The following is a 24,871-nucleotide window of genomic DNA, read 5'->3' as shown; positions in this document are numbered from 1 at the left end:
AGCAGGGGAAACAGTCCCGAAGACAACACGTCCTACCCAACACCTGCATGTCACCTCACATGGCAAAAGGCCCCTGAGGCGGGAGCCGGCCCTGGAAGCCCCAGCAGGACCTCGTGTCACCACAGGGCCCGTACGAGGGCACGAGGCTCGGAGGAGACAGGAGAAGCTGCCTGTGGGCTGTGAACAGGGAGGGGGCTTCTAGGAGCTGGAAGGAGCCTCTCCGGGAGGAGCAGCCCTGCCCACACCTGGATTTTAGCCCCGTGAGACCCGTTCTGGACTCTGGCCTGCAGTGCTGGCAGGTCAGACACCCATGTGGCCGCAGCCACTAGATTCCTGGGGATTCCCTGCAGTACAAGTAGGAGACTCGCCGGATGCTGACGCCGTGCAGGATGCAGGGAATTTTCAAGACAAGCATCACCAAGAGAACTCTGCAGAGAGAGACAGGACCACACTCCAGGAGATGGAGGGCCTCCGCATCCGCGTGGGCGGCAGGCTGGACAGTGCCACCTCGCCCAGCAGCCACAGCGCACGTGGCGCACGGGCTCCCGCGGCTTAACACTGTTTGCCCGAAGGCAGAGGGAAGGAAACAGCTGGGCGGGCGGGGCCCCCTGGAGACTAAATCGTCACCTGCACTGAAACCCAGCGGAATCGACTGTCAGCGCAGACTGACGCAACCAGCAAGGCTGCCGGGCTCAGCTCACCCATAAAGCGAGAGAGCCTCTAAACCAGCAAGAATGCCCTACGACTTCATTCACAGAGAGTAAGACGTGAGGCCGACCCTCGCGGTTCTCACCCGAGTCTCTCCTCTCCCCTCGATCACAGGCGCGAGCCGACGCATGGTCCCCGCTAGAGACACCTCTCCCTCGGCCCCTGCAGTGGGCTCTGAGCTGTCAGGAGAGACTAAAAGGGGTGGTTCTCACAGGGGCCCCACGGGCCGACCCACGGGAAACGAGCCCACGTCTGCGAGGCCCACTCGCTCTGGTGTCATGGTCACCACGTGCTGTGCCAGGCCCGGCCTGACCACTCGCACCCACTAGGACCGGCTCCGTGAAGAAGGGCCCAACACGCCTCGTGGAGCAGGAAGTAATGGGAAATAATCTAAAAGAGAGAAACCCTAGTCATTCCCAAGGGAAGCAAAGCAGAGACGGGAGAGCACTGACTGGGCAACGTCCCCGCTGGACGCCGAGGCCCAGGGTGTGCCGTCCACCACCGGCACGACCGAGCCCAGCACTGTGCCCTCGGCTCACTGGGTGCTGTTCACACACGTCACCAACCCACAGCCAGATCACAACCAAAACCAGCTCCAAAGTCACACAGACGGGGGTTGGGGTCAGTGTGAATTCGTGTTTAGTGGCAACCAGGCAGACAGGTACACATGTGTACGCACACGAGTGTGGACTCACCCACTCACTCCCAGTTCTGTCTGCTGGGAGGGCCCGGAAGTGACCACTCGTGGGCAGCCCTAGGACCTGGCGTGTCCACACCACGTCTGCCGCAAGGGGCCAGCGCTGCCTGGACACGCAGCCAACTCCGGGCTGGGCAAGGAGTATAGCAGGACCTGGGGCCCCACTGTGCTCAGATAGGGAACAACTACCATCACTGCTTACCACGGCAGGATAACACAGAGGCCCATGAGGCTACACAGACAGACAGACAGACAAGGGACGCCCTTCCTCACAGAATGGGAGCTGATAAGTGGAAGGAGGGCTGCAAGGTCACCACCCCAGGACAACTGCAGTGACCACTCGCTCAGGAATCCTCGGCGGGTGGTCAGCAGCAGCGAGACTGCGCCAAGGAAGTGAAGGTTCCTAAAGGCTCCAAGCGTCTCCCCACCAAACACTCATCAGCCCCAAGGGAGGGCGGGACCCTCAGAGGAGAAACCCCTAGAGGTCCCCGACTGGGTGACCAGGCGACACCCAGGTGAGGACTGGCCAACCATCACACGGAGAAGGACACAGCACCCCTGGCAGGACTCCTGCCAGAGGGTCCCCCACCCCGAGTCCCCAGGGGAGAGGTCACTCTGCAATGCCATCAGGGTCGTAAACGCTAAGGCCAGACAGGGGGCCAGGCTGTCCAGGCGCAGCGCCCGCCAAGGGGCCTGGGCAGCCAGCTCTGTGCCCACACGGGGCCTCCATGCCGGCCTCAGGCGCACAAGCAGCTGCCGTCGTGAGGGGCCAGCGCTCACGGTCCCCAGGCCGCCCTGCACAGCATACGACACCCAACACCAGACACCAGGTGGGCGCCCATCCAGACAGAGAAGGATGGCGGCTCGAGGCTCTGGGTCCCGTGCTCCCCCGCCAACTGCGGGGCCCAGGCGGTAGCTCGGACACTTCCTGGGACAGCAGGCCCGCCCGGAGAAGGCCGCATCTCCCACCTCCTTGCGAGGCCGTCTGTCCCCTCCTGCTGCCTCTGCATCGGACGCTTCCGGCTACGGGTGCAACGCGGTCACTCCTCGTCCGCCGTGCCCTCCGCGCTCTGGCTCGTCACGTCTGTGCCTGCCTTGTGTCTCTCGCTGTCTTTCCATTTTCTAGCACAGAAACGGCACCTGCTATTCAATTTCGTGTCATTTATGTGACGCACACAGCCCTGTAATTACAGTCTTGCTAGAAGTTTTAGATGAGTCCCACGTAGCAAACAGTGGAACAGAGTCGATCAGAAACGTTAATCAAGAGAAAACTTGAATATGTATAAATAATTGTGCCCTAATCTGCTCTGGAGCTGTCACACGTTAAATTTTAAAGGAGTTACAAGGCACTGACTTTTTCTATGCCTACAACAGACTCATAAGGTGTAATTCAAGGTAAATTTAATCAATTCACATGCACTGAAAGAAGAGGAAGATCAAAGTTTACACCGCATTTACCTGTACACACAGCCGGATCCTCCGCTACATTTTGAAGCCTGTGGAGACACACGGGACGAGGCGTCACCCACACGTGCTGTCCACACAGAGCCTGGCTCCCCGGACCAGCAGCTTCGGCTGCTCAGGTAAACAGGTCTCTTCCTTTACCTGCTTAAAACAACCAAAAGAAAAACAAGCCTGGCTGACAGTAAAGGCACGGGCCACGGAGACAGGGGCAGGTCTTGGTGGCAGCCTGGTGGCACAGAGGCCCAGGGGCTGCTGGGAGCTGGGGACATGCAGGGGCTGCACCACGTGCTCTGGGGACCAAGGCAGCAGGACAAGGGCCCCGGAAAGCTCCTGGGGAGACGGTGGGCTTCAGGGTGACCTAGTGGGAGGCTGGGCCTCAGGGACGCCTGGGAGAGCGAACTGTGTTATTTAATTTCTGTGATGCTGTTCGCATCTCACGCCCTGTGAAGGTGTCCCCCGGGCCGCTCACTCAGTGACCCGGAACGAGGACGCCCACAGGCTCAAGCCGGGCTCTGGGCCAGCACGGACAACAGACAAACCAGCGCGTGGGGATGGAGCGGGCCCGTGCAGGCTCGCGTGGGGCCTTGGGGCCTCAGCCAGGTGAGCACAGGCAAGCACAGGTGAGGGGCTAGGACGAGTGGCAGCCCAACCAAGGGGCAGCGGAAGGGCGGCACTGAATCGGTAGCACAAGGCCCCTGGAAGGACCTGGCCTCAACTCGGGGCAACGGGAGCTGCGGGACCAGAGAGCCGCCAGTTGCTCTCGGAGGTCTGAGGGGTGGGGTGACTGGGTGTCCAGAACCTCGGTGGACCCCCCTCGTCTGCCCATGCCCCCCCTCCTCATGGAAGCCCGAGGTCTCCCCACCCATCAGGGGGGAAGGGGGCAGGGACCGGGGGCTGCTCCCTGCTGAAAAGCAGGGGTGGAAAGCACCAGGGCCCCGAAACCACGAGAGGCACCTGGGACAAGAGGCCTGATACTCAAGGGATTCGTATCACACCCAACTTATACCACTTTTACTCTCCAAGTTTTCCCATAACTGCATGCTTTAGTAACTAGTCTTTAAAGCTCAATTAACTTTTATAAGAAAAAGGAAGAAAGGGAGGAAGTGGGTCAGTTATTCAGGGAGATTAAAAGGCACTTACAAGAGAACAAAGAGGAGACCCGAACGTGGGTGTAGACCACAACCCCTGTGGGGTGTAGACCAGAGCCCCTGTGGGGTGTAGACCAGAGGCTCTGTGGGGTGTAGACCAGAACCCCTGTGGGGTGTAGAGCAGAGCCCCTGTGGGGTGTAGACCAGAGCCCCTGTGGGGTGTAGAACAGAGCCCGTGAGGGTGGAAACTGCTCCACCTGCCATCCACACGGCGGCCACCGAGCCCTTGAACTCTGGCCAAGTGTGAGCGCAGCACCTCAGCGTACTCAGTGTGATTTAATCTCGGTGTGGCCAGCTACACAGTTATAGATGCTTGACATGAGTTCTTAGACAGCAGTGAACAAAAAAGACACAAATCCCTAGAGCCCACATTCTCACGGAGGAAGACAGACAATAAATAATAAACGCCACGAACAGGTACATTATTTAGATGTCAAAGGTGACAAACACGACCAACCAGAGCGGGGAAAGGGGTCGGGAGAACAGGGTGGCCGGGAATACTTCACTGAGAAGGTGACATCTGAGTAATAATGTAACATTATGAACAGCTCCACGCCAATCGAGTTGAAAGTTCGTAAGAAACTGATAAATTCCTAGAAAACTAACTCAGCAGAATTGAGGCAAGTGGAAACAGAACCTGCAGAGTTAGTTCTAAGGAAGCTGACCCAGGCCGGTTCTACCAAACCTGTGGGAGCCCCCCTCCCACACAGACCCACCCAGAGAATCCTTGAGACAGTTTCCCGACTCTTGCGTGAGGCCTACACAACACACACCGGAGTGGAACGGGGGGACAGACCAAGTGACAATCGTGACACCTCCTCCGGGGTGTGCAGGAGGGCCAGCCCAGAATACGAGGGACTTGTGTAAGGAACGCATGGAATTTATGACAAAAGCTAAAAGGAGGGAAATGATAAGATCCTCCCAAAGACGCACAGAACTCATTTGATGAAACTCATTATCCATTCATGATTTTCAAACAACTGTCAGCAATTAAGAAGAGAAGTAACTGTCCACACCTGACAAAAGCTCTCCATTTAAGAGCCACTAACACACATCTCCACTAGATATGCCTGACGTTCACAGCTCTCTTCCCAGCAGCCGCCCGCGGGGAGCAGCGCGGCTGAGCATCCCGAGTCCTCTGGACGCGGTCTACGGCAGGAAGTCAGCACCCCTGGGGGGCTCGTGACTGGCCAGACGCTCCGGGACACCAACGCTCCAGGAGGCCTGGCCTCCCCCGAGGGGCCCCAACACTGCCAGGTGGCCTCTTCCCACCTCCCCACTCCGCCTGCACCCCCGCAGCACCTGCTCTCCAGGTGGACCCTTCTCCCTCCTCCCTGGGGGTGGAATAGCAGCTTCCACACCCCCTTCTCTGGTCTCCAGGCTGATCCAGTCCCCACTCTGCTTCTCGAGGGCGCTGACGGTCCCAGCAAGCCCTTCTCATTCCAGAAACTTCCATACCTCCCTCCCGACGGGACCCCCTCGACAGGACCCACCCACCCACTTAGACCTCTCCCTCCCGTCTTCCGTCCCCTACCCCACAGATCTGCTCTCGACAAGTTTCCGGTGACGAGGACAGCGCCAACGCCCCCAATCTCCAAGGCCACTGCCCACCCTGCAGCCCAGCTGACCCCTCTCATGTGGCCCCTGACACGGGGGAAGCAGCAGGTCATGGAGACCGACCCCAGCCCGACACTGCAGAAGGGCCAGGCCGCGCTCCCCACACCTCTCAGGCTCACCCCGGGTGCCGGGGGCATTTGCGCCTGCGAGAAGAGGCCCTGCCTTCCTGCCCACTCACCTCGGATCACTGCCCACCCTGTCTGCCCTGCTCCCGCCCCCGCCCCTGACTCCACAGCATGTTTGAGGGGTCTTCCCTGCACCGCTGCCCTTGTATTACACCTACGTTATCCCTTTTCGTCCTCTAGGGAAATGCACTGGGTTTGTTTTGCAGCATAAACGCATTTACTAATCACAATCTGGAATTCTTTACTGAACGTAATTAAGGAGAAAGCCCTACAACCCTAAGCAGCCAACATTTACTGCTGTTCCTAGTGTAACAGTGCACTTCCCTCCAATACTTCTAACACACACACCCCCTCATTCTCACTCAAATGCAGCCTCAGACCCTTGTGACACACGAATAAAATGCGAGGATGCGCTAGCACTCAGCACTGGGCACAGTCTGGGGTCTCCGACTGCGGCCATGGCCACATGTTACCGGGGGGCCCTCTCGGCCCCTCCCAGAGGCGCTGGCCTCAGCCAGTCCCATCCCCTTCCCCTCAGGACCCCCGGAGAAAGAACCGCCTCCCCACACAAGCCCACCCCGGTCATGCTTCCCGCCGTTCACATATCTTATGAGAACCTTAACATTTTCTATTTATTTGGGGGTTAGTGTTGCTAAGTTATACTTTCCTAGGAAACGGGTCATCAAATTTATTGGCAAAGAATTGCTCACAGTAGCCTGTAAACTCATTAAACAGCTGCACCGCGGAACGTCTGACAAATAACAACGGCACGTACTTTAAAGGACCGCCTGGGCCCTGACTCTGGAAGCTGTGTGCACGGGGCAGGCCGCCGTCCTGAGACTCGCCGAGCGGCCGCATGTACGGCGCATGGACGGTGGCTCACTCCTTCTGTCTGAGCGACGCCTGCCCTGACGCCCGGCCCCTTGCCCACAGCGGGCAACCTGCCTGCATCCCTCGGAGCTGTGGGGACGAGGCTGCCGCGAGGCGCTGTGGCCGTGGCTCTGTGCGGGCGGCCGTTCCAGGGACATGCCCACTGTGGAGGCCACCTGTGCCCGGAGGGCCATTCTCCCAGCCTCGCCCCAACACCACAGCCTCCGCGGCCTTCTGCGCCCGTGGCCCAGCCCTGGATGATGCCGTGGCTCCTGTCCGGACGGCCCCCTCAACCACGGCACCGCCGATCACTTCTCCACAGAGAAGCCTGAGCAGCCTTAGAAACACAAACCAGACACACACCCCTGAATAAACCAACCGAAGGAACCCGACTGCTGACAAGGGGTGCCCTCCCTCCACGTTCCGCCCTGACCACGTCAGTGTCCGCGACGGCACCCGTCCACGTCGGCTCCATTCCCCTTGGCCTTGCCCACCCCTCAGCTGTGTACATGCTGCTCCCTGGCAGCCTGACACTGCATCCTCAGGGCGGCCACCAGAGACCCCAAGACTCCCGGAGAGGCCACCCAAGCCCCAGTCCTAACCCGCTCGCCGTCCTGTCCCCACGCTGTCACCACCCTCGGTGTCTGTGCCGGCGCCCCCGGCAGGGCCGAGGCCGTGTCCTCACCACGGGGCACCACGTCCAGCAGGGCGCCCGCCCCAGAGCCGGTGCCCAGGAAGTAAGACCTGTCCAGTCAGCTGGCACCCAAGCACTCTGGGAAACCTTCTCCTCCTCCTTTCACCAAACTGCCGGCCTCTGCTCCCCACTGACACCCGCTTCTCAAGACCAGCCGCTCCGCGTGGAGGCTGTGCTCAGCTCCGCCCCCGACTGCACCCAGGCGAGCTGGACAGGCCACCCCGGTGCCCCGGGCGGGTGCACGAGAGGAGCCCCGCTCTGTCGGGCCCCCCAGGCCCTCTGCCCGGCCGACCCGGCCCCACGGCCTCACTGCTCTCCCTGCGGCCCCGGCGGCCTCGCTCACCAGGCGAGCCCACACCCATGACGGTGCCTGGCACACAGTGGGTTGCGAGACTCACACTCTGGTAGCAGCGCTGGGTCTGAGCAAGGCCTGAAAGGTGGACGGCCCCGCAGGGTTCTGTGCTCACACCTGCCCCGCTCCCGTGCCGTCCACGCCGGGCCACACTGACCCCAACACGGCTCGAGGGTCCCCAGTGTGAAATCCTGCAAAGGCTCAGGGAAAGCTTCGGCCTCCGGTGGCCCACGAGGCCCCAAGGCCACCTTCCTCCACGACGGCCACGGTGGACCCCCTTGGGGTCTAGAACATTCTAAGTGCAGTCCCTCCTCGGGGTCCTCGCATCACTGCACTCTCTGCTGGGACGTTCTCTCTCCGACGGCCTCGTGGGCCCTCCATCACCCCCAGCAAGCCTCTGCTCCAGTGCCACCTCCCTAGCGAGCTTTCTGAGGCCACCCTGTCTAAGGTCCGTGCCCACCGGCACAGGACTCTGAGCTGCCACCCCCACACCTGTAACTTACTGATTCTGTATCACCCACCTCCCTAGACTACAGAGTCAGCCATGTGACCAGCAACACTGAAAATTCAACAGAAGGACTGTATGATAACGTTGAGAAAACCCTGGGACCTCCCTGGTGGTCCAACGGGTACTACTCTGCACTCCCAATGCAGGGGGCCCGGGTTCGATCCCTGGTCAGGGAACTAGACCCCGCGTGCCACAACTACGAGTTTGCGTGCTGCAACGAAAGATCCCACGTGCTGCAACAAAGAGCCGGCACAGCCAAATAAATATATTTTTTTAAGTTGAGAAAATCTTTCCAAAGGGTAGAAAAGACAGGAAAGAGAGGAGATGCAACATCCAACTAACAGGTGTTTCAGAAAAAGAAAACAGAAGGGCCTTGACGTCCAGTCTCACGCTTTACTTCTCAGGCTGGGTAATGAGCACCCGCGTATTCCTGTGTCATCCACCATGCTCGTTTACAGGCAGTATTTCATGACTTGGAAAAAGTGATTCGAGTATTTCCCCAGCTGGAAGAATCAGACGGCAAGGGACCAAGTGCCGACCCATATCCAACCAGGTCCCCGCATCTGAAGCCGTCAAGGGCACCAGGAAGGATCCTAAAGGTTCCGGGGAAAGGAGGTGCCCCACGCGGGGCAGGAGTCAGCCAGCACCAGACTCTTCACCTGCAACACCGAACTCTACGGGGCAAAGCGGTGACTCTTTCCAAGGTCCAAAGACAGACAACTTTAAGGTAGATTCTACATCCAGCCGCACTACCGACCAAGTGCGAACTTTCAGAGGTCTCAGGAAACGCGCTCAAACACTGCTTCAAAAAATGCCCTTGAGCACGTGTTACGTGCCAACAGGCGCTCACGTGTCAGCACAGGTGCAGTGATGAGCAGGCTGGGCCGCTCTGACTGGGACCGAGTACAACCACGTGGAGGGACGTCCCAGCTTTGACCCTGGGGGGCAGGGCACCGTGCAGACAGGGCGAGGGACCCCGCACGCCCAGCACCAGCCCTCTAGACAGGACGGGGGTGAAGACAGGGGGCCAAGGAGGGTGCGGGGATTAGGCCCAGCCCTCGAGAACCTGGGCCAGGACAGTAACGTCAGACAAAGTGAGGCCAAAGGGAAGGTGCAGTTAGAACGTAGCCTGAAACAGACTGTATTTGCATAATCACATCGATTTCCCACTCAGATCCAAGCTTTGGAGAACCACGAAAAATGCCACGAAAGGACTGGGGGACCCCAAGTTTCCACTGGCAGGCAGCTGGCTGCGGACGCTACTCCACAGCAGACATGGGGCCCCTTCATGAAAAAACCACGGGCGGAACCACAGACCTAGGCCGGGATCCCCACAGGGTCTCAGAACTGCGTAGCAGCTCGACTCCTTGTCACCCCCCCCACTTCCCGCGTCTGAACTAGAACAGTTGCACCTGCTGGCATGTCTGCCCTGTGGTGCTACGGGGCGGGCACAGCGCCCACCTCGCTGGTTCATAGCTGCACCAGACAGGTGATCCAGGGGATGAGACTCTGCGGAAGCTTGGAAGGGAGGGGCAAGTGTGTTTTGCATTTGGGGGATATGAAATTTAGGGGGGCCAGAGGGGAGACTATGGTAGGCAGAATTCTGAGAGGCCCCAGGATTCTGGGACCCGGTGTACACACACCTCTGGCCTTACTATCCCACATACTGCTGTAAAGGGGTTTTTGAAGATGTAATTGAGGTCTCAAATCAGCTGACCTTAACACAGGGCGGGTATCCAGTGGCCTGACCAAATTGCATGGTCTTTCAAAGCAGAGTTTTCTCCAGCTGGTGGCAGAAGAGACGGTCAGAGGGATGAGCCCTGCTGACCTGGCAGAAAGCAACATGGTCTGTCAACTGCCCATGGCCCCCTGGGCAAAAAACGGGGGTGCCTCTAGGAGATGAGGGCAGTCCCCAGCGGTGAGTCCCAGACAAGAGCTGCAGCTTGGCCCACACACTGACTTCAGCCTCTGAGGCCCTGAGCAGAAGAGTCAGCCACACCCGGCTGCACGCCTGACCGTGGAACTGTGACTAACAAGTGGGTGTCCTCTTAAGCCACTAAGTTTGCGGCAATTTGCTTTCCAGCAACAGAAAACGAAGACAATAGTGTTTAGAGAAATGGACGATGCTGGCAGAAGTCCCAAGCATGTAAAATACAGAGTCACCACCAACTCTGGAAATATTCTCACGAGGCAAGTATTCTCCCAATTCTAGAGACCAGAATCAGGTTAACAAACACATGGAAGCAGCGGGAGTCCCCTGGTATGGACTGAATTGTGCCCCCAAAATTCATGTGTTGAAGCCCTAACCCCCATCTCCAAACATGGGGCCTTTGGGAGGTTGAGATTCAGGACAGTGGGGCCAGGATGGGATTGGCGCCCTGAGAGGAAGGGCTCAGCAGGCTCCCTGTGTGCCTGTGAGGACACAGCAAGAAGGTGCGTCTGCAGGCCAGGATGCGGGTCCTCACCAGGATCCAGACCCACTTGGTAGTACCCTGAGCTTGGACCCCGGCCTCCAGGACTGTGCGAGATAAATGCCTGCTGTTTAAACCGCCCCGTGAAGGGCTTCCCTGGTGGCGCAGTGGTTAAGAATCCGTCTGCCAATGCAGGGGACACGGGTTTGAGCCCTGGTCTGAGAAGATCCCACATTCCGCGGAGCAACTAAGCCCGTGCGCCGCCAACTACTGAGCCTGTGCTCTAGAGCCCACGAGCCGTGACTACTGAGCCTGCGCTCTAGAGCCCACGCGCCACAACTACTGAGCCCATGCGCCACAACTACTGAGCCCACGAGCCACAACTACTGAGCCCGTGCACCACAACTACTGAGCCTGCGCTCTAGAGCCCGTGCGCCACAACTACTGAGCCCATGCACCACAACTACTGAAGCCTGCGCATAGCAACGAAGAGCCAATGCAGCCAAAAATTAATTAATTAATTAATTAAAACAACAGAAACCAGCCCGCGACGCTCTGTCCCGCAGCCACGCTGAGGCACGCTCTCCGGGCCCCTTCAGTGAAACGCCAGGGAAACCCGTCTGCCTCCAGCAGCTCCCAGCTCCAGCGTGCAGAAGGCGGTTTCTCTGCGATAGCAGAAGCCCTGTTTCCTGTAACAAGTTCAAAAAATTTCTACCCACTAAACCTTTTACATATATATATATATATATTTTAAATAAATTTATTTATTTATGTTTGGCTGTGCTGGGTCTTCATTGCTGTGTGTGGGCTTTCTCTAGTTGTGGTGAGCAGGGGCTACTCTTTGTTGTGGTGCGCAGGCTTCTCATTGCAGTGGCTTCTCTTGTTGCGGAACACGGGCTCTAGGCACGCGGGCTTCAGTAGTTGTGGCACGCGGGCTCTTGAGCACAGGCTCAGTAGTTGTGGTGCACAGTCTCAGAAGTTGTGGTGCACAGGCTCAGTAGTTGTGGCACGCGGGCTCTAGAGCGCAGGCTCTGTAGTTGTGGCACACGGGCTTAGGTGCTCTGCGGCATGTGGGACTTTCCCGAACCAGGGCTCGAACGCGTGTCCCCTGCATTGGCAGGCGGATTCTTAACCACTGCGCCACCAGGGAAGCCCTAAACCTTTCATAAAGTCTGCTAAAAGCAACAAAGCTGACCGGAGTGGGACTCACCACCACGTGCCCGCAAGAAGTGATGCAGTGGCTCCAGGACACCTCCCTGTCAGACACAGATGGAGGTGGCTGATGGGTTCACCCTCTTGCAAGAGCGAGGGCAGCTCTCCAGCACGAAGGCACGACTCCCCTGGGCTCCCCAACAGTCTCTGCTCCCTGGAGACTCAGCCCAGCCCACAGGGCCCTGGGAACCGAGGCACGAGAAGTGCGACCAGCAGCGCTGGCCGAGTGGTGCCACAACCTGACGGCACGGCACGAAGCACAACAGTGCCTGAGAAGCCGGCTCAACCCAGAGCCTGGCCCAGCCTCCGGCTCACCCCCTGTAGTCCACGGAGTCAACAGGACAACAGACAAAGGTGGACGACACCGTAAGTGAAGAATCAGAAAAACTCAGATGGCCTGGGAAAGTCGATGCTGTATGGGGAAAGTGGGGAGCCTGAAATAAAAGACACTACAGGGGGCATGACCCCCAGTGCCCCACGGGGAACTGCGTCTGGTTCAGGGAAAACGCCCTGGAAGACACTGTTGAGACAACCGGGGAGAGGTGAAAGTAGACAGGAAATTAGCCAGTATGTGGAATAAGTGTCTACTTCTCAGGTGTGGTCATGTCATTACAGTCGTGTGCAGACCATCCTCTTACTAGGACCTCCGTGCTCTGAATTACCTACGGAACGTGGCAGCTGGTTTGCAGCTCCTTTCAGATGATTCAACGATAAATATGTATTTAAAAAAGAGATAAGCAAAACATAAGTAACTGCTGGATCTAGGGGAGGGCAGAAGAGTGCTCATTGGCTAATTCTTCTGGTTTTTCTCCACTGTGTTTTTTTTCTCAAACACTTCAGTAAAAAAGAGTAAATTACTTGAGAAGAAAAGAAGAGGCTAACCCTCCTCTGTTCCTCACTACCTGTGACCGTGCCCTGTGCCTGCATGTCCTCGCCAGGCACGTGCGGGTGAGCAGAGAGCAGCCTGGGGTGACTTTAAGGTCGAAGGTGTTGGGACTTCCCTGATGGCCCAGTGGGTAAGACCCCGCGCTCCCAATGCAGAGGGCCCAGGTTCAACCCCTGGTCAGGAAACTAGATCCCACATGCCACAACTAGAAGATCCCACATGCCGCAATTAAGACCCGGCACAGCCAAATAAATGAATAAATATTAAAAAAAAAAAAAGACTGAAGGTGTTAATACACAGAACACCTTCAGAACAGGGCCACAAAAGGGAACAACAAGGTCAGCTTTTAGGTATTCTTCATTGAGCACCTATTACAGGCCAGGCCCTGCTAAGAATCAGCAAATATAGCAGCTGACACGACCCACACAGGTCAAGAGGTCTGTGGACAGCTTTCTACTGTTTGCTTACTTTGTGTTAAACAACTGGAATTTGCCGTTAGTGTTGCAAAGTCCAGCAAATATTGATGCATTTGCCCCCCCCAAAAAATTCCAGTTAACCTCAACTCTCTAAATTCATCTAAGCATTAGAGGTTTTCTTCAAAAAAAAAAACCCAGTCAACCTAACAATTGGTTTTTAAGGACAATATTTTCTAGTGAGTTTTAGTTCTTCTCAATGAAGGGTTTTGCTTAATTTAATGGACAATTCTGAAGCAATGCTCCCGCCTTAACCCTCTCATCACATGTTAAGTGTTTCATTATTGTCGTCTGGGCCTTCATATAATTCAGTGCTGTAGGGAGAAACATGCAGATTAGAAAAGACAGTCTATTTTTATTTTTTAAATAAATAAATAAATGTATTTATTTATTTTTGGCTGTGTTGGGTCTCTGTTGCTGCACGCAGGCTTTCTCTAGTTGCGGCGAGCAGGGGTTACTCTTCATTGATGTGCGTGGGCTTCTCGTTGCGGTGGCTTCTCTTGTTGCAGAGCACGGGCTCTAGGCACGCGGGCTTCAGTAGTTGTGGCCTGCGGGCTCAGTAGTTGTGGCTCGCGGGCTCTAGAGCACAGTCTCAGTAGTTGTGGCACACAGGCTTAGCTGCTCCACAGCATGTGGGATCTTTCCGGGCCAGGGCTCGAACCCGTATCCCCTGCATTGGCAGGCAGATTCTTAACCACTGCGCCACCAGGGAAGTCCCTCTAGTTATTTTTAAAAACGTCACTTTTTAAAATTCAATGAAAAACTATCAACTTGTGGAGCTGAAGAACAGTTCCATTTTTTGACACACAATGAACTGTGCAGCATTTTTGCAATAGTGACAGCAAATATCAGAAAGGTAGTAAGAAACTGTCCCCAAACCTCAACATATTTCAATAGAGAAGAAGATTACATTTTCAAATTCGATTCTGACCATTAACCAAATAAAGCTCCAATGAAGTAACAAATCCTGCCACTTAGTAGATTAAAGAGTAACAGTACAGACCAAAACAAACCTCGCTTTATAATCCAAAGCAAACAACCCAAATAAATAATTCCAATCACTGGCAAAGGGCCCTGCCTCACCCCAGCAGGGTGGAAACCTGGCAGGTCCACAGAGCAGGGTGGCAGAGGGGACACCTCCCTCCATGTGGTGACAAGTTCTCGAGGGAGCCTCCCATGCGGGCCCTGCACGGGTGCCCTTCACAGCCCCGTGCTGCAGCGCCAGCCCAAGCGCCACAAAGTCCAAGCACCGGGGAGGAGAAGCCGCAGGGCTGAGCACAAGAGGCCCTTGCACACAGGTTCCTGGAGCATCCTTCCCTACAAAGGTCAAATAAAAACATTTTGGGATCTCACATCTTAAAAACGTCTTACAAATGTCAGTTGATCATTTCTGGAGGAAAATAATTAGCAGGAATAAAATGAAGCTCTAGAAACAACTAAAATCGCTGTACTTGAAGCTTCCAAGAACTCTATATCACCGACACATACACACCTACAATTTAATTGTATGTGGGAAGCAGGAGAGCTTATGGCTTGCTACAGCTGTTCTAAGTTAATTCCTAAAAAGCTTTCTTATTTGTAATTTCTCTCCTGTCATGCGTAAGCTCCGGCGTCATCCCATCATCACAATGGTGACATCAGAGCAACCTGTGTAACTAAAGAGACAGCTGAGCTGCTGCAACCTTGGGCTGAGCACACAGCTCTACACAATTCTGTTCATTCACCTGCAGGGCACTTCTCAGGCACAGGCCCTTCAGGAGCTAACACCACCTGATCAATGCCAGGCATTAGGATGGCCCAGGCCCACCCCGCCCAGGAAGCACACCCTTGTGGAGTTCCTCCTCCTTAAGCGTGGGCTGGGCCTGATGACTAGGTTCTAACAAAGGATATGGCAAAAGGCATGGGATATCACTGCCAAGATTAGGTCATGAAGACTGTGGCCTCCTGCTTGCTCCCTTGTCCTGTCGCTGGCCCTCGAGCTGCCCCACAGATGTCTCCAGCCAGCAGCCTGGAAGCAAATCCTCCCCAGATGAACCTCCAGACAAGACCACAGCGCCGGTGGGCACCCTGACGGCAGCCTTGTGAGACCCTGGGCCCAAGGAGCCTTGTGAGACCCTGGGCCCAGCTAAGCTGTGCCTGGACTCCTGACCCACAGACACTGTGACATAATAACTGGTATCGTTTTAAGGCACTACATTTTGGGGTAATTTGCGGGACAGTAATATATAAATAATACAACCATCCAGCACTATCACACCTTCAGAAATCCAAAAATGGGAAAATAAAGAGCCTAACCAAACCTGAATGCCCAGTTTTACAAGTCTTTTCCAAAGCTTCACAAAGCAAATTAAGTTTTTTAAAAAGCAAAGTACATGTTAAAAAAAAAACCCACAGGGACTTCCCTGGTGGTCCAGTAGTTAAGAATCTGCCTTCCAATGCAGGGGACGCTGGTTCGATCCCTGTTGGGGAACTAAGATCCCACATGCCACGGGGCAACTAAGCCCACGCGAGCCCAAGAGCCCGCGGGCCACAACTAGGCAGAAGCCCGCACACCGCAACGAAAGATCCCGTGTACCGCAACGAAAGATCCCGCGTACCGCAACGAAAGATCCCGCGTGCCGCAACTAAGACCCGACGCAGCCAAATAAATTTAAAAAACAAACAAAAAAACACACACACACACACAGAAAAAGCAAGAACTGAGTAACAAGGTCGCAAGTGTGGTTACATTTGACAAATCAAAATAGGCTGGACTATTCAGGGGTTCCATGCACTTAAGCTTAGTTACAGTGAAATGTTACACTGAAAATGCAAAGGGGTTTTCTCCTAAGTAATCAAGAAGTGAAGTTATGGCACAAAATGAAATACTGAACTGACCACTTCAAGCATCTCCCTTGGGAATTTTAGACTCGTGCCTCACCCTAACACAGGTCGACCTTTCTGAAAGCACTCCCGCCTTTCGTCCACGCAATGAATGTGCTGCACGCCCACCCCATGCCAGGGAGCCAGTGCCTGCCTGGGCTTTCCATCCTCTCAAGCTCCTCCAACATTATCCTACTGGACACACTCTGGAGCCCTTCCCCAGCCGAAGGGCAGCACTTCTCCATCCCCACTTCCAAATTAAAGGACAACACGGGCAAGATCTAAATGAAGTCTGCTTCGAAGGTTTCAGAGAAGCAAAGCTCCCATCCCAAGGTCCTTTCCTGGAGTGGAGGAGGTGCCTGATGGCTCACCTGACACGCACTGGGCCGTCTGGCTCCAAACCCTTCCCGCAGCCCAGACTCCCAGCTTGGACCCCACCCCTCCTGGAAATTCCTGGACACAGAAAACACCTCCAGACCTTGAGAATGGGGCTCTTTTGGTGACACCACTGGAGGGAGGGGAGGACAGGAGTGGTTGAAGGTGCCTGACACTGACCACAGGGCCCAGGTAAGGAAAGGATGGCAGCCCTGGAGCAGGGACTGGGAGAACAGGGTAGGGGACAGCTTTCTGGGTCTGGGGAGGGGCAAAGCACTGGCCTGGGGCACGGAGCCAGTGGGGACTAGGAGCCCCCACCCCCACGCCCGCTCGAGTCCCCAGAGCTGGGAGGATGGGCCGCAACCCTGCCCACCCCCAGGGCCCAGCCCAGGCAGCATCTGCTGTAGGTCGGAAGGTTTGTGGGCCCAGGTGCTCAGGGGCCTCACGGAGAGGGCTGGTTTGCACCTGTGGGGCTCAGGTGACCAGGATCCCTGATGCTCCAGAGCCTTTATAGAAGCCAGGTCCAGCTGAGTGGGCTGGGTAGATTCTGGGCACCTCTGGAACCTGCCCCAGGGCCCAATCCCCTGGGGGTCCAGCCTGAGGTCCCGGCGCCCCTTACATACCACCCTTGGGGTCTGAGTGCTTCTCAGGGACTCATTCAAGAACCTTGGCCTCCCTGGGGACCTGACTCCAAGTTCCAGCTCTTATCACGGTTGTGGCCCTCTCTGAGCGCCAGCCTTCTTCACGGCTGCCCCAACATCCGACTCTCCTACATGACCTACCTGGGTCATCCCTGGAGCCTGTCACAAGGCAAGAGCCCTCCACATGGCACAGTCCCAGGGTCATGGCCTCCTGGGAAAGAGGGGCTGTCCCAGGGTCCCAGAGGTGCTCACAGGATGGTTCCAGAATTCTGGTCCTACTGGGGGCCAGTCCAGGGGTCCAGACCTCCCCAGGTGACCCATCCTAACGTCCAGGCCTCCTCAGTGACTTGTCCCAGCGTCCCAGCTGTTCCTGGGTCCTGGCCCTGCTCGGTGACCTGTCTCGGGTCCAGCTCTCTCTGATTCCTGCTGAGTCTTAAGGTTCCAGCCCTCCTCCGTGACCCATAGTGAGGCTGGACCCTCCTCCATGACCCGTATCAGGGTTGGGCTCTCCTAGGTGATCTGTCTCAGGGTACAGTGAGTGCTTCCTAGTCCTTTTCTTGTTGGGTCCCGGGGTCCAGCCCTCCCCGGTGACCCGTCCTGGGGTCTGGTCCTCCATGGTCCCTCCGCGGTGGCCATTCCTGGGGTCCGGTCCTCCCTGGTCACTCCGCGGTGGCCCGTCCTGGGGTCCGGTCCTCCCTGGCCCCTCCGCGGTGACCCGTCCTGAGGTCCGGTCCTCCCTGGTCCCTCCCCGTCCTGGGGTCGGGTCCTCTCTGGTCCCTCCCCGGTGACCCGTCCTGGGGTCCAGTCCTCCCTGGGCCCTCCCCGAAGACCGGTCCCGGGGTCGGGCCCTGCCCGGGGTCCCGCCCGCCGAACGGAGTCGGGGATCCGCAGGCCGGGCCGACGAGGGCGCAGGGGCGCGGGCCGGGGTTCGGAGCCTTCCGGGCCCGGACACGGACCGAGGCCGCGGCCTGTGTAGCGAGCGCCGCGGGCCAGGCCGGGCGGGGCGCGGACTCACTGACCTGCCGTCTCAGCTGCGGGCGAGCGGGGCGCACGCGGGGGCCGCGCCGGGAGAGGGAGGGGGCGCCGCTCCCTCCGGGTCCCCCCCAAGAGCAGGAGAAAAAAATCCGTCCGGAGTTTAAAACAAAGAGGCGGAAATGCCCGAGCAGAGCCGAGCGCAGAGTCGGGGGCGCCGCTCTTGGAGCATGCGCGTTGCGCGGACCGGCTCCCACCCGGCAGCCGGGGCAGGGGCGGGGCCTGGAGTCGGTGGGTCCCGGGGCGGGGGCCAGGGCGTGGTCAGAGGGCGCAGGCGCGTCCGGGCTGGGCTGGGCCCTGGGACCTGGAGAGGCGAGGGGGCCAGCGGCGGGACCTAGAAGGGGGCGCGGTCAGAAGGTGTGGGTGGGGAAAGGGGGCGGGGTCAGAGGGAGAGGGACCTAGAGAGCCCCGGGGCCGGGCTCTGCGCGGAGACCCGTGAGGGGTCGGGGAGGCGGGGCCGGAGGTGGGGCGGGGCCTCGAGGAGGCGTAGGGTGATCCCTGGCCTGGGGGCGGGGCCGAGGCGGGGACGGGGCGTGGTCGGCTGGCGCTGCGCCAGGAGGGGGAGCGGCTTGCGGAACCCTGGAACCTGCAGGCAGCTGGCGCTCCGGGACCAGGGGTTTCCTCCGAGGGAGGCGGTCTTGCTCTTGCATTCCTGTTCTTCCTGGGAACTAGCACCAGGCAAGAGCGGGGGCGCCTCAGACAGGGAACCTGCCTCCCGGGCTCCCGGACAGTAGACAACAAGGCTGACCCCACAACTCGTCCCTGTTTCCGGCTTTCCGCAGGCCCCGCCCTGGAGCTGCAAGCAGTGACCGTGATGTCCACGCCCTCGTGGGGTCCGCACTGCGAGGGGGGGCGGGAATAACAGAGGAGAACGTAAATGCGGTGTCCTGTGGGAAACAAGCCGGGTGGGGGAGGCAGTGGGTGTCCGGAGTTGGTTACATAGAGTGAATGGGCACGGAAGGGACGCAGGGAGCGAGCCCTTCAAGTGTCTGGGGATAGGGCCGGTTCACAGGCAGGAAGTCCAGGCAGCCTCAGGCCCCGAAGTAGGAGGGGGTTGTGGAGGATGCTTTCCAGAGACCAGCCCCAAAGCTAGAGGGCACAGAGAGGCTGGAGATGAGGTCAGATGCGAGGTGCCTGGGCTGTCTGAGCAGAGGGCTGTGGGCACGGGACTGGCGTCCCGCTGCCTTGTGTCTGCGGGGGCGAGGCTGGAGCAGGAGGCAGCGCAGGGGTGCCAGGGCGCTACACCTGGTGGTGCCCTGGAGGGCGGGAAGGGTGGGACTGCTGAGAGGAGGCAGGGGTGGGCAGCTGCTGACCACCTGGGGAGGTGATGTCGCTAGACCCCCAGCTGGGACTGCTGTGAGGCTGGGGGCTGCAGGAGTGCAGTGTGAGCTTGCAGTGTCTGGAGATGATGAGATGGTCAAGGGAGTGAGTGAGGGATGGGGGACCAAGCCCCCTGCAGCCCTCCCAGTGGAGAAACCCAGGAGTCCAGGAGGAGCCGGTGAGAAAGACCCAGATGGAGCAGACTGGGGAAGAGGACCCCAGGGGTGAGTGATGTACATTTGGCTGCTGGAGGGATGAGGGTAGCGAGGCCCCTCCGGGGCCATGGCCACTGCAGTGTGGATGCATTGTTGGGGTGAAAACAGATTGCTCAAAGGAGGAGGGCAAATATAAGACAACTTTTCAAGGTTGTAGATGGAAGCCACAAATGGGGCTCGGAGGCCAGGAGGAGAAGACAGTTTGCTATTTGGGCTGGAGCCCTGGTGACCTCAGTGGTGCTGACTGGGTACAGGGGGAGAATGACCACGCTGCATGAGCCGAGGTCCCCACCTAGGACTGGGGACTGGATGCAGGGGGCAGTTGGTAGCCCTTCACGTTGGGGGGGAGGGGAAGACCCTGATGCATGGTCTCTTCTAGCTGCTTCTGTTTTCCAGTACAATGGGAGCTCAGGTGACCCAGGTCGGAAGTGGAGGCCCAGGGGACAGCAGAGTGGGAGCAGCCCTAGGCTGAGGGCAAAGTGGCCCCAGGAAGTCACCTGACAACCCTGTGACACCGTGGCCACCTGTCTGCAGATGGGGCAGAGCCAGGAGCAAGTGTGTGAGGCGTGGCAACGGTTCCAGATTCGTTCCAGGCCTAGGGCCTCTTGCTGGGGATGCACACCAGACATCTGCGCTGCCCGCCTGTTTCCCTAGGTGACCTCATCGGTGACAACACCCCAGACCTTGACCCTGAACTCTGGGCTCCTGTGTCCAGCTGCCTGGCCACATCTCTGCTGGGATATCTTTAGGGAACTCAGGCTCTGATGTCAGAAGGTCAACCCCTGGCCTTCCCACAGCCCCGTGGCAGGGCTCCTTCCTGCCTGCTGAGCTGAGGCACTGGGGTCCTTGCCTCCAAGCTCTACTGACGTGGGCTGTCAGTAGACCCCTCAGAATCTGCCACGGCACCCCCACCCCCACCCCCCCGGCCCAAGGCCAAGCACCTCCCCCAGCTGGAGAATCAGCTCAGCACTGGCCTTCTGCTTCTGTCCTTGGGCCCCAAATCTATTCTTAACGTGAAAGAGTAACCCTCATAACACATTAGCCAAGGAATGTCCCTCCTCTGCCCGAAACCGTCCAGGGGCCTCGCTCAGAGCAAAAGCGTAAGAGTGGAGGTGACGGGGGCCCAAGGACACCTGGGATGATGGAAATGTGTGTTGTGTTGATGGTGGTGACAAGCTCCTGACTGTGTATATGCGTCAGAACTCACGGAAGTCTACAGGTGACCTTGTGTGGATATACCCCATAGGGCGGAACAAAAAGAAGGAGCCAGAAACCAGGACAGAAGCAGTGAGAGGTGACCCCACCCCACCACGCCCACGCCTCCCCTTTCCCCAGAGGGCGAGCGGTCCTCGCTCCTCTGCCTCCTAGCCACCCCCGGGGGCCTCCTCCCTGCCCCTCTCCGATGGACCTGTGTCCCCTTCCCCTCTGGTGGGCCATTCCGGTGAGGCTGCCCATCTGAACAACAGAACAGAACAAACAGGCTCTCTCTTGACCTAGAGCTGCTCTGCTCGTCTTTGCATATAGCACGACTCCTCAGAAGTGCTGTCTACACTCGCCCGCCCCAATTTCCCTCCCTGTTTCATCTCTTAACCCTGCAGCCTTCTGCCTTCCCCCAGGAAAATGCTCTGGTCCAGGTCTCCCCAGGTTTTGTGGACTGCATCCATCGTCATCTCTGCCCCTCCGCGCTGCTCTCTTCTCCTGGAAACACTTTCCTCTTGGCCCACTGCCCCGTGTTCTGCCCCCGAGCCGGCCTCCCCTCCTCTCCCTGCAGCCGCTCCTGGCCAGCGCTCTCACTGGCGTCTGTGCACCGCTGTGTCCCTCAGTGAACTGCAGATGGTGAACTTGCCCGTCTCAGCCCACGGCGCGCCATCTTTTCTGCTACTGGGCCACAGACATTTGGACTCATGCCTGATTCCTCTCTTTCTGTTTTCCCACAGCCAGTTCATGGGGAAGCCCTCTCAGCTCTATCTTCAGACCTGCCTAATGCAGCCGTGGCCCGAGCCCACCTGTTCCGTCTGGGTTGGTGTCACAGCCTCCGCCCCCGACCCCCGGTCTCTCGCGGACAGGGCAGCCAGTGGGCCACCCCCTCAACGCCTGGGTCAGCGTGCAGCACGCCTCTGCGCAGCAGCCCAGCAGCTGCTCCACGTCCCGAGGTCCTGCCTCGGGCCTGGGCCCTGCCCCCGCTCTGGCCTGGCGTCCACGGCCCTCCCGGACATGCCGGGCCCTCACACCTCACGGCCACGGCTGAGCTGCTCCCAGGCCTGGGTGGCACTCCCTGGCTGCCCACATGGCTCCTCCCACACTCAGGCCTGTGCTCAGATATCTCCTGAGGCCTCTCTTGACCAATCTGGCAACAAACCCCAGCGCTTGAACACCTACCTTGTTGGCGAGACTCTCATCTCATGTATTGTTGGTGGGAACAGAGGGGAGATGGACAATATCCAGCAAAATGATGTGGGCATTTATCCTTTGGCCCAGCAATCACCAAGTAGGAATTTATCCCAAAGATACACTGGCAAAAATGCAAAAGATTCATGAACAAGGCTACTGATTGCAACATAATTTGTAATAGAAAAAACTGGAACGGTCCACATGGCATCAGGTGCAAGTCCTTAATAAACCATTGACCCTCCACACAGGGGCTTGCAGCTGTAAAAGGAGCGCCAGACGCCTGTACATGCCGTCATGGGGTCGCCTCCAGGACGGTGTCCAGGGCACACCACTAAGATGGGCAAGATGGAGAAAAGGGTATTCAGCCTCTGCCACCGCCTACCCAGAATGCAGGGTTACTACTATGCGTTCCACGTACCTGCCTGTGTTAGAAATCCATGTGGCTTCCATGAAGGTGGCACCAGGAGCAGGACTTACGTCTCCCCGGACCCCTCATAAAGCACAGAGGGGGACGCAGCAGCGCAGCAAGACAGGTGGCCAACACTGACCCCAAAGCTCCATGACAAGCAGGTGGCTACGGCCTCCGGCCTCCGCTGCCTGAGGTCAGCACGTGTGTGGAGGGTCTGAGCTCACCCTCCCACCAGAAGCAGCTAAACGCTGGACCACATCAGGCAGTGCAGGCCGTGACTCCCGACAGAGAGGGACAAATGGAGCGAGCCAACGACCAGAGGCCAAAGTGCTGGAGGCTGCAGGGCAGGGGGCCAGAGGGGAGGGCCTGTCCGGAGGGGCGCTCCAGAGCTGGGCAGAGGGTGCCGAGTCCAGGCCGAGCCCTGATAGGGATGTGCGTGGAGGAAGCTGCCCGGGGCTACGTAGAACCCCTGGGAGGCACCAGGAGAGATGCTCTGGGAGGTAACAGAGGGCTGGGCGTGTCCTGCCAGCCCAGGAGCCGTGGGGGCCAGGGACCAGGCCGGAAGATCACCGCCTCAGCAGAAAGGCAGCCCCCGTCAGCCTGCAGAGGAAACGCATGGAAGGGACCAAGTGTGTCCAGGAACCCCACCTCAGCCAGGACAAAGCGTGAGGGGGAGGCACTCGACAAGGACGGTGCCCCGCGTCTGGAGTCCAGTCCCACTCACCGGGCGAGCAGAGGAGGGACCTGCGACTCGCAGTGGGGGCGGAAGTCAGTCACTGAGGCAGACGCACTGCTGACGCTAATGCCAGAACCGGTCGAACAGGCGTTAAAACGGTTCCTGTAACTGTATCCCACGTGTTCAAAGGCCGGGAAGATGGCTGGGCACGCCTGGACGTGGGTCAAGACACGAACAAGGCCACAGGAAGCAAAGGTGCCGCACAGGCTGCCGTGGCCAGGAGCCAGGAGCCAAATGCGGGCCACTAAGCATCAAAGAGAATAAGAGCGGCAGCAGGTTAAAATATACCAAATATGTTTAAACCACAAATACATATGCTACTTAAAATCCCAACATGGTGTTGCTATAGGGCTCTGAGGAACCGCCTTGTCATTTTCAAACCTGGTAGATGATGGGAGAAAACCCATCATCCACCTGGCCGGGGGATACAGACCGCATCGCAGGGTAACCAAAGAAGTGATGAGGGATCTGTTTTCTTTGTGAATATTCCAGCTAATACATGAAGAAGAAATATAGAGTTAATGGGCTTCCCTGGTGGTGCAGTGGTTAAGAAATCCACCTGCCAATGCAGGGGACATGGTTCGAGCCCTGGTCCAGGAAGATCCCACATGCCACGGAGCAACTAAGCCCATGCGCCACAACTAGTGAGCCCGTGTGCTGCAACTACTGAAGCCCGTGCGCCTAGAGCCCATGCTCCGCAACAAGAGAAGCCACCGCAATGAGAAACCCGCACACAGCAAGGAAGAGTAGCCCCCGCTCGCCGCAACTAGAGAGAGCCCGCACGCAGCAACAAAGACCCAATGCAGCCAAAAATAAAATAAATAAAAATTTAAAAATACTGCCATTTCACAGCCCTAATGGTAATGCCAACCCAAAAGGGAGATGGTCAGACATGCATGCCTTCTGGTCAAAGGCCGCACCAAAAAACCAAACCTGAATCCAAGTACAGCCAATCCTCTGTGCTTCACCCCACACCATTCCCCGTGAGCGCCCTCAAGTGGCCAGCACAGTCGGTTCAGTCTCTGTCGCAGGTCTTCTCCAGCAAGTGTGGGGGAGAAGCCCCCGTGACCACACAGGCGAGGAAGAGGCGCTGCCTGGGTCAGCCCCCGACAGTGGGCTGGCAGCGGGGGTGCACCTCTGGAGCCACGTTTTGCACCCCTCCAGCACCGGGAGGAATCAAGTCCCCTTCCTGCAACCTGCCCTGTTGATGTGCCTCTGTGTCTGGTGTTTCCTCCCTGCCTGTGTCTCACTTCTCACTCTTTCCTGCTTCCTAAAATCATCTCCTGAGAGCAGCTCCTGACCCAGGTCTTTATCTGAGAGCAGCTCCTGACCCAGGCACCCCGGCAGGAGGGAGGCAGCTCGGGAAGCTCGGAAGCTGCTGCGCGAGAGGCTCCGCTTCTTCCAAGAACAACTTGCGAGGGACTGAAAAGATACAGCGAGGGAAACTAGAGATGGAGAAGGAGGTGAGCGTAGACCAATGACTGGTTTGTGTCCTGAATCAAACAAACTGAACTAAATTAAACTAAACACACAGGCATCAGTTGGAGCGACTGGACGCTGCAGTGATACTTGATGGTCAGTTTTCCAGATGGAATCATGGGATTATGGTTATCTTTATCTTATCCTTATCTTTCAGAGACAGATGCTAAAATATCTAGGGATGGAAATGGTATGGTGTCTGAGTAATTTCTCAGAATAATTTGGAGGAGTAGAGGTGGGGAGGAA

General features: G+C 57.7%; 1 protein-coding gene across 8 annotated transcripts in view; it reads right to left on the bottom strand.

Moving 5' to 3' along the window:
* The window catches only part of PCGF3 (polycomb group ring finger 3), a 54,871-nt gene extending 36,437 nt beyond the window's left edge, over positions 1-18,434 (bottom strand). The window contains exons 1-3 of one of the 8 annotated variants that reach the window (XM_089911362.1): positions 18,063-18,434; positions 2,864-3,013; positions 2,375-2,527 (exon numbers count right to left, since the gene is read on the bottom strand). Coding sequence is in view for 3 of the 8 variants with exons in the window: in XM_089911361.1 (XP_089767487.1) it covers positions 794-838 (45 nt within the window). In the remaining 5 variants the exon portion in view is untranslated. The other 7 variants (XM_089911364.1, XM_089911363.1, XM_022554976.2 and 4 more) reach the window with 7 other exon arrangements.
* Positions 18,435-24,871: the final 6,437 nt, after the last annotated feature.

The sequence above is a fragment of the Delphinapterus leucas genome, chromosome 5, assembly GCF_059928025.1.
Source record: "Delphinapterus leucas isolate spDelLeu-1000000601 "Yukka" chromosome 5, BTC_Dleu_Yukka2, whole genome shotgun sequence".
NCBI classification, from domain to species: Eukaryota; Metazoa; Chordata; class Mammalia; order Artiodactyla; family Monodontidae; genus Delphinapterus; species Delphinapterus leucas.
This window is presented reverse-complemented; position numbering and strand designations above follow the sequence as displayed.